This window comes from Gymnoscopelus braueri, assembly GCF_963280865.1.
Source record: "Gymnoscopelus braueri genome assembly, chromosome: 5".
In the NCBI taxonomy this organism is placed as follows: Eukaryota; Metazoa; Chordata; class Actinopteri; order Myctophiformes; family Myctophidae; genus Gymnoscopelus; species Gymnoscopelus braueri.
Genome location: NC_137606.1, coordinates 40,235,318 through 40,245,169, shown reverse-complemented (window position 1 = coordinate 40,245,169; position 9,852 = coordinate 40,235,318). Strand labels below are relative to the sequence as shown.

Genomic DNA, 9,852 nt, shown 5'->3' with positions numbered 1-9,852 from the left:
TCAAGTAAATGTTGAATTCCGCATTTTTACTTGTAACAGACTCAGAGTACATCTATTGCATTGATACTTTTACTCAAGTAAAACATTTGAGTACTTTTTCCACCACTGCTGACATGTACACAACATTTTTTTAAACGGTTATTCGAATAATCAAAAATAAATACATTAATTAATTTATTGAAATGAACACCCAGAAAATAGCCAAAACTGAGCATATTTCGATCTATAAGGCCAAATCTAATTTGAAAAAAATATATTAAGAGTATATGAAAGCCAATTAAAATGTTTATACTAATGGAATCTTACACACCTGCTCCCAATAAGTCATCACCACAGCGCAAAAGTAGGTCAAATCAATCAATCTCTCTCTCTGGGAGCGACAACGAGAAACAGTGAATGTAGGTTTTCATAGACATGGTCGCTTGTTTCTCTCACATAATCTGGCAACACCGACAGCCCTTTGTTGTCACGTCTTCACCACCCCATGGCTCTACTAGTCGGCCAAAAAGCTGAACATGTTCGGTCGGCTCTGGGTTGGCCGAAAAGGTCCCGACGGACCCCCCGACGGACCCCTAACCGACTGGACGACTATATACGACGCTTCCCGACGCCAAGTCGGCCCAAAATCGGTCTGGTCTGGAGCCAGCTTTAAAGTGTCTGCCCAGCTCCAAACATTCTCCTAGGACTTGGCCTAATTGACCATTATTCACAGGACAGCCATTGTGCTCTTACCAGTCTGTTGCAGTCTGAAGTAGTCTGAAATAGTCTGAACGAGTCTGTTTGGTCTGGAGCCAGCTTAAACAACAACAAAACAGCAGCAATATCTGCGTGCAATTACCAAGAGGAGAGTCGTTAACAACAACCAACCAGAGGCTTGTTTTCAGGTAAATAAAACGCATCCTTTTCCTAAATACCATCATGTCAGTATTTATTGCTCTATAATGTATGTTATTTGGCTTTTCGTGTTGTTTCGCTGCAGGCTGCATTAAATGTCTCGTTAAGATGGAGATGATGCTGAGATTGAGAGAAAAGGAGATATAATCACATCGTATGGTGTTTTCCCCCCTGGATTACATGATTATAGTATAATAATAACGTGTATGAATGCAGTCATCGTTGGCTACGATCATTTAAGGAGATATAATATATATATAGGCCTATATATAATGTAATATAATTTAAGGAGACATAATCACATCGTATGGTGTTTTAGGGTTCATTTTTAAAGATTTAAAGATTAAAGATGTTGACTGTGCTTGCCTCCCTGATTTCTTAAGGTCATTACACACCGGCGGTGTGTAATGACCTTTTAGCAGAAGTGTGACTGAGTGGCCCTGTAGTTAGCAGAGACTGTGTGAAAGTTCAGACAGTGCATCATACATGAGTCCAAAGGCCACTATCAATCACCTCAAGACAATAGCCACACATACTGTAGTAGGCCTTCACCTCGGAGTCGGACGCTACATTATCACATGAAAAAGGCTATTTGAAGTTTACATTCCCAGCCCCTCCTCCTGCGCATCAGATACGCTTCCTCGGATGGTTACTGGAGGGTATATGTTTTTTTTTTCCAAATTTTCTTGAAACAAACGCCTCTCATTTGAGGTTGAATCGTTCTTGGGTGGGTAAGCCAATCAGAGAGTAGAATTGACATCTCACATTGTGTTTTATTTATTTATTCCACATGCAGTATAAACCTGTGTAAATGTTTAAAATGTGTCAATTGAAGAATAAAATTACATAATAACATATGTATTTTATGTATATAAAATACAGAAAATACAAGATTTGAAAGTATCTTGATACAAATTAGATCAATTTCTTTCCACACCAGTCAATACAAATGTATTTGAAATACGTATTTCAAATACTAGTATATTTAAAATACTGACCATCTCTGCACATACTGCTATATACACACAGGTACACACACATATTGTACGTACACATGCACAGTCACACACACGTCAGTCAGACACACATAATAAAAAGTTTGTAAGAAAGGGGTGGAGTCAGAGACTTGATTAATTTCTTTATTGGACAATTAGGCAGGTGCCACACACACACACACACACACACACACACACACACACACACACACACACACACACACACACATACACGCTTCATGCTGATTGGTAGCTTGGCCAGGTACAGGTCATCGTCTGTAATTGGTTGATTGGTCTTGGCATGGCCGTGGGCGGGGTCTCAACTAGGAGCAAAAGAACAAGTCAGGGTCAGAAACAGGAAGTCATTAACCACTTAAAGGACAACTTTGTTTTTTTTACAACCAAGGTTTATATTTTAGCTTGTAATTACTCTTTCAGTGCCAAGAGTATTTTCATAAAGTACTCCCCCAGTGCCAGCAATTTGCGTTCTTTTTTTTTTTTTAATTTTGTAATTTTTCATTCAAATAAATGATCTGATTGGGTTTTTAAACCCATAATACAGTTCTACCAGTAGAGAGCAACAAATCGACACATTGATGACCTCGCTGGCTCACTCACCCCCTCCCAAACAGGCTCACGTCATATCCGGTCATAACCGGATGTTGACATTTTCGACAATCGTTGATTGGGCTAAATTACGATGCGATACACGACTACGATGACTGATCGTCACCCAGACCAAAGAGAGTAGACGTGGACCTCTCCGTTCGCTTTTTATACCGTGTGAAAAACCGTGACTTTCCCTATTCTGGCCGAAAATCACCGGAGAAAAACAACGTGACCCGGAAATGATTTTTTTTTTTTTACATCCGGCTCCGGGTCAGTCTGAAGGAGTCAGGAAGCGAAAGTGATCATGAAAAATAAACAGAATAGCGCGACCACAGTCAAAAGTAAAAACTCGGGATTTCTCGTGCTGGCACTGAGGGTACTCGGGAAAAATCGGGATATCTCGGGGCGTGGCACTGAGAGAGTTAAAGTAAATAAAAGATGAGTGTTATTTTTTTTTTCATTTACTGCTTTCTATAGTTTTTCGCGATCTTTTTTACAGTGGGCGGGGGCATTCTGTCCGGTGGCTAAATATGCCTTTTTTACACAATAAAAAAGGTCCTGTGGTCTTTGATGGCCAGATGTGAGTAATTGGGGGCTAGAAGAGCTACTGTAAATAATAATAAAGAAAACGCAGTGTTATTGTGTAAAAAAAGACATATTTAGCCACTGGACAGAATGCCCCCCGCCCACTGTAAAAAAATAAAATGTTTTAACACTCATCTTTTATTTACTTTAATTACAATCTAAAACATAAACCTTGGTTGTAAAAAAAACTGTTGTCCTTTAAACCCCATAATTGTTGGCTCTATAATAGTGTATTTTCTGTTTTCGCTCTACTTTAAATATCTTCCCTGAAAATAGCCGATCTACAAGCTTACAATGCGTCGCAACATAACTCGTTATAAGCTTGTAGATCTGCTATGTAAACATATTAGTAATGACAATCATAATCATCATCATCATTATTAACTACTGTACAGCTGTGTTTCCCAACAGTGTTCTTTGGCACCCCCTTGTGGGGCACCAAAAACACAGGGGGTGCGTGAGGCCATGTCTTGGTCATCATAAGATACGTTTTTATGTATTTATTTTTTGTAAAGGTGATCTTTACATTGAGGTACAACAATATAGTACAACATACTTTCAGATGGGGGTCCGCTGTCAAATATATATACATTTGGGGGTCCCTGACATGAAAATGTTTGAGAGCCACAGACTTAGTAAATAGTAAGTGAAAGTAAATAGTACACCATTACCAATAGTATACCATTAACAGGAGGTGAATCCTTTCCAGTAGAAGTTTTTACATCCAGCCTTCCTCTCTCGGGGCGGGAGGCTGTTGGGGGCGTCGACCGAGCGCACCAAGTCCTCTTTAGCCACGCCTCCCTCCTCGTCCGTCACCATGGCGACCGTCTCCCCCTCCTCCGTTGCCATGGAAACCACCTCCGCCTCACGCTGAGTGGCATCGCCCCCTGGCAACGAGAGCTGAGACAGCAGGTCTTCTACTGCACGCTTCTTCCAGTCCTGGATGTGCACACACACACACGCACACGCACACACACACACACACACACACACACACACACACACACACACACACACACACACACACACGTTTGTATTACTATAATTATGAGGACATCAACATTTCAGAACGGCAATTTTACGAATGTCCTTTGAATTATTTTGTGCCATTTTAATAACCCTGAAGCTGAAAATACAGCTGACATCTACAGCGTGACGCATTGTGAGATTGTAGCTCGGCTCTTTTCGGTTCTAAGTATAAATCAAGCATAACTCCAATCCTAACCGTTAAACCTAACCTCTAAAATGCCTCATCCTAACCCTAACTCCAGCCTGAAACTTTTTGTAATTGAAGCTTAACCATAAAAACAACCATTTCTCTTGTGAGGACCAGGACAATGTTCCTCACAATGTCTATTTCTCAAATTCTACTATACTTGTGGGGTTATAAGTATATATATATACTTATAGTATATGTGTGTGTGTATTATAGTATGATACAAGTACACACACACACACACACACACACACACACACACACACACACACACACACACACACACACACACACACACACACACACACACACACACACACACACACACGGAAAGATGTGTTTTCAAGGCTGGAGTTTAATAAACTGAGGTCTGTATCTGAGAATCAGTTGAACGGGACACATTATTATTATGGATCCTTACGGGTCTGTTGTGTTCCATTCATACGCTCTTCGGAATTAAGTCGACACTAAGGATTTGTCTGTGTAGGGATTATCATGACACGCTGGGTTAGGAGATTGAAGTCAGACTACTGCTATAATGTTTCAGTACAACTGTGTGTGTGTGTGTGTGTGTGTGTGTGTGTGTGTGTGTGTGTGTGTGTGTCGGTACACTTCTGTCAGAAGAGGAACGTTATTCTGCAGTTTTCACCACTTTCAATTTCACTTTCAAGATTAGTAAACAAAAAGAAAAAGAAAAAACAAATAGAGTAATTAGCAGATCAGTCAGAGCAGATATGGCTCTGTTGCGGCTATTTCCACTACTTTTGCACGACTCTCTTGTACGACTGTTTTTATTATTGGTGCCCCCCTCCCCCCCAAGGCTGGTGCCCTGTGCGTCACTAATAAAAGTAAGGATAGATAGTGTGGTGTAAGGATACCCTAGGTGGGGTTGGTGAAAGGGCCTACTCAGTGTGGAGTTTGCATGCTCTCCCCGTGTCTCCTAGGGTAGGTAATACCCGGCCTCACAAAAACATGTAGTAATCCTGGTCGCTATACCGCCTCCCCCATGACAGCCTGATGGAGGGGAAAGGAACTGGTTGGAATAACGTGTTCCTTCCACGTGCTACGTCCTACCGGGGAAACTCTCCCCTATCTGCTCTGGGCTCCCTAAGGCTGGCGGGGGGAGTGTAGCGCCCAGGATCACGTAGATAATTGGCACCGGGTGAAAAAAGGTTACAAAATCGTGGGATATTTTTTTAAATAAAAAAGATAGTGTGGTGTGTCACTAATAACAGTAAGGATAGACAGTGTAGTGTGTCACTAATAACAGTAAGGATATATAGGTAGATAGTGTGGTGTGTCACTATAATAACAGTAAGATATAGATAGGTAGATAGCATGGTGTCGGTGTGTCACCTGGGGAAGCAGGGTGGCGGAGCGTGTTCTCTGCAGCAGCGGTTGGTGGTGCAGAGGTTGGAGTTGTCGTGGCAATGGGTGGAGAGGTTGAGAAGAGGCGGGGCTTGATATCACCATGAAGAGAGCAAAGAGCATCACCACCCTGGGAGTCTGAACTGACTGCATGTCTGCAGGGAGAGGACATCAGGACAGTTACCCACTGTCAGTGGTGGAAAAAGTACTCAATGTTTTACTTAAGTAAAATATCAATACTGCAATGTTGACATACTCTGTTACAAGTAAAAGTCCGGAATTCAAAATGCACTTGAGTAAAAGTATAAAAGTATTTGCATCAAAATTTGCTTAAAGTACCAAGAGTAAAAGTACTCATTAGACAAAATGTCCCATTTCAAATGTATACAAATCTTTTGAAAATTGCCGATCTACAAGCTCACAATGCGGCGCATCGTGACGCATTGTGAGCTTGTAGATCGGCTATTTGCAAATGACCGATATAGGGCTGAAGTGGTTACTGTTTTGTAATAATAATCTAAATCTACTAGTAAGTAACTACTAGTAACTAAAGTTTTCAAATAATTGTAGTGGAGTAAAAGTACAATATTTGCCTCTAAGATGTAGTGGAGTAGAGGTAAAAGTATTAGAAATTGGAAATACTCGTACAGCACTTGAGTACATGTACTTAGTTACTTTCCACCACTGCCCACTGTCAATAGTTCTAATCTACTGATATTACTACTACTCCTACTACACCTACAACTGATATTACAACTATGTATTATGCTACATAATATATTGGTTGATTGACTACTACTTTATTAACAGATTTTTCAACAGTACAGGTAGTAAAGTCAAAGGTTATGCCAAAAGGATAAACACTGTACTCGTCCATGTCGGGTGGAAACCTTGTATGTCCAAAACCGTTCCTTTGTATTATTGTAAAAAATAGTGAAAATATACGATCTACAAGCTCACAATGCTTTTGTGCGACACTCTTATGAAGTCAGGCATTCATTTACAAAAAAAAACATAAAAAGTAGAATTTTGGAGATGAGAGGTTTCTGCCCGACACCAACCTTTTTATTTAGCCTGTCATGGCCAGACTAATATCACTGCGTAGATATTAGTCTGGAATCTCTGTGTGGAACCTGCATTTCCACGGGGCTGATTAAAACCCACCGCACATATGCATGCTGGGCCCTGATTGGTGCCCCACAACTTAGGGCGCAGTGAAATCCAATCACAACCGAGCGGGGCCAGACCAAATCTGCCGAGGGCATTTTTTGTGTTGTTGTCCCATCTGTGTTCGCAATGTCATACGGGTACCACTTGTACAAAAATGTGACATGTTACGCCATCGCCCACTCGCGTTTCAATGTTAACAGGTGTGAATTGTCCCAAAACTTTCGTCACAAGTGGAACATTTTAATGTTACCGGGTGCAAAAAAAAGACTGTCACACCACGTTCGTGGTTCGTATCAACGGGTGAAAAAATGACACAAATGGGACATTCTAATGTTAATGGCTGCAAAAAGAATCCTCCCAGGAAACGTAATATTAACGGGTACAAAACTGTCACAAATCGGACATATTACATGACGTGTTATGTCATAGACATAACAAAAACATGCCCATATATGGAGACCACTTAACAGGATTTTCAGGCCGCAAAGATCTGAAACAGGCCTGATAATCAAATAAAAAGAGACAGACAGACAGAGAGAGATAGAGAGCGATGGAAAGAGGGAGAGGGAGGGGAGAGGAGGGGGGGGGGTATTGTACTTACTTCTGTGTTGAGTTTGATCTCAGAGGAGTTTTGCAGGTCTGGTCTGGATCAGAGTTCTCTGGGTTCTGCTGATGTGGTCTGATGTAGTCGGGGTGCTGATGGTTGTGTCTGGGTTGTGTTGTGTATGAGCCAATGCCAGGCGTCTTCTTTTAAGCACCTTCCACAGGTCACATGACTTCCTGTTTGACAGCAGGAGGGCTCAGTGGTGACGATGGAATGTCTGAGTGTTTTCATTATTTGTTGTGTGTGTGTGTGTGTGTGTGTGTGTGTGTGTGTGTGTGTGTGTGTGTGTGTGTGTGTGTGTGTGTGTGTGTGTGTGTGTGTGTGTGTGTGTGTGTGTGTGTGTGTGTGTGTGTGTGTGTGTGTGTGTGTGTGTGTGTGTGTGTGTGTGTGTGTGTGTGTTTGAGTGTGGTTAACGTTTGTATGTGTTTTGTGTGGGTGTGTTTAATGAGAGCATGTTTATGTGTGTGTGTGTGTGTGTGTGTGCGTGCGTGCGTGCGTGCAGACGTGTGTGTGTGCGTGTGTTTAATGTCTGTGTTTGACTGTGTGTTTTGTCTAATTAACTCTGATGGACTTTAAATGGGAGTTCCATTAAGCAGGCCATTTACTCATTGTTGCTGAACACACAGAGACAGAAGCATTTAGTGCAACATGCCTTCTGAGTCACGTTGACTAACATAATAGTTTAACGCTCACATTTAACAATCACATCTTTTAGAACACGTAGACAAACTGTTAACCATTCATCATCCTCACATCAAATGCATCATCATGTCACAGTTCACAGAAATTGTAAGCCCACATTCAATATGAATATAGAGTATTATAATATCCAAAGACAAATGAAGAAGGCTGGAGCATCTAACATGCATCTAACATGCACATGAACCCTAGCGTCCCAATTCTGGGGGGCGAACATTCTTGTGAAAGTAGCCGATCTGCGACGAAGATTGGCTACATTCGGTGAAGATATTTGGTGTAGAGGGGAAGAAGGAGCAGACCTACCTGTAGTATAGAGCCCTTGGTTCTCCGGACAATTAAGTGTAAAGGGCCTTAAGTGATTAAGAAGTGAATGAAGGTGCTCTTCGGAAAAGCAGAGGAAAAGTGAAGTCCAAGACACTGCTCATCAAATACAATGTTTTTTAAGGGCTTGTTCGTGTAGTAGAAGAGTAGGAACAGTCCAACGTGTTCCAGCACAGCACATTCACCAGAGGGATAATTATCTGCCGGATGAAAGTGTTGTGCTGGGACATGTTGGAGCGTTCTTATTGGAAACGTTTTCTCTAGGGCACTGTTTCCCAAACAAGGGTCGGGACCTGTTTTTGGGAATCATTTTTACGGGTCGCGACTCACAAGTATACATTTTTATTTTATATTTTTAGTCTTATTTCAAAATAAAAAATATTGAACAAATCCAAAATGAATTTTAAGAAAGTGAAAATTGATGATCTACAAGCTTGTCTATTTTCACCATTAAATACGGCTTAATGAATAAATATTTAATTCATTTTTGTAAGTACGTTTGGGTACTGGGGAAATTGAAAATGAACTCATAGTAAACACACGTTCCTTCTTCTCATAACTTCTGATGAATGTGTCGACCATCATTTTTTGTTATTTCATTTTTAATGTCCAATGTTATAGTAACATAAACAGGCAGCCAACATATACAGTATATGTCTGCATAGTGAACTAGCATCTAACCAAAAAAAAAGTGACTAGAAGGTATATAAAGTAAGAAGAGTGCTAGCGGTTGAGGTGGAGTCAAAGGTGGAGGAAAATTGGGAGTGTGTCTGCAGTTCTGACTGCAAGGAGGAGCTTGTTCCACAGTTTGGGAGCCAGGAGGGAGAAGAGTCTAGGAGGACAAGTGGTGCATTGTCCAGGGTGTTTTAGGGAAGGCTCGAAACAGCCTTCTGGCAGGGGAGTCATTTGGGGTCCCAGGATATGACAATTGTCAACCCTTAGCGTTTGTATTTAATGTCAAATTGTTTCAAAAAGCTTTATACCCTGTATACTGTTTATAACATGTATATAACGACGCAATGTGACATAGCTCTGTTTAACACAAAGCTGTACCCTCTCCAACTGTATATACTTTCCCCATTTTCTTAAACTGTTTTTATTATATTTTGACACTTGCTTTGGCAATGTAAACGTATGTTTTCTCATGCCAATAAAGCTCCTTTGAATTGAATTGAATTGAGTGCATCTCAATTCACGCCCGTCCATCTACATGTGACACACATGTTAGACTTGTGTTTTCTTGACTATACAACCATTCAGTCATTCGCCACTTTCAACCTTGTGTATTGGGTTATGTCATCACAGGGGAAACCACCACACAGCATAATTTATATGTCTTCAAGTATTTTCAAAACACTGATCAGTATTTTAGGTTGTATCAGCCAAAGGCA

The 9,852-nt window shown here is 41.0% G+C and overlaps 1 protein-coding gene across 4 annotated transcripts; it reads right to left on the bottom strand.

Moving 5' to 3' along the window:
• Nucleotides 1-2,044: 2,044 nt before the first annotated feature.
• On the bottom strand, nt 2,045-8,638 carry LOC308084929 (somatostatin-2-like). 4 transcript variants are annotated; one of them, XR_013933127.1, is made up of 6 exons: nt 8,444-8,638; nt 7,439-7,617; nt 5,656-5,822; nt 3,766-4,022; nt 2,124-2,212; nt 2,045-2,071 (listed from the first exon to the last, which is right to left on the bottom strand). XR_013933127.1 is itself a non-coding variant. In XM_080427917.1 (5 exons), exons 3-4 carry the CDS (start codon nt 5,818-5,820, stop codon nt 3,768-3,770), a joined length of 420 nt encoding a protein of 139 aa, XP_080284043.1. In that variant the 5' UTR covers nt 5,821-5,822; nt 7,439-7,617; nt 8,444-8,638; the 3' UTR covers nt 2,091-2,212; nt 3,755-3,767. The 4 variants fall into 4 exon arrangements, 3 of the variants coding, with proteins under 3 accessions (XP_080284043.1, XP_080284042.1, XP_080284044.1); XM_080427917.1 differs by lacking the exon at nt 2,045-2,071 and having other exon boundaries at nt 2,091-2,212; nt 3,755-4,022; XM_080427916.1 differs by lacking the exon at nt 2,045-2,071 and having other exon boundaries at nt 2,091-2,212.
• Between the last annotated feature and the right edge of the window lie 1,214 nt (nt 8,639-9,852).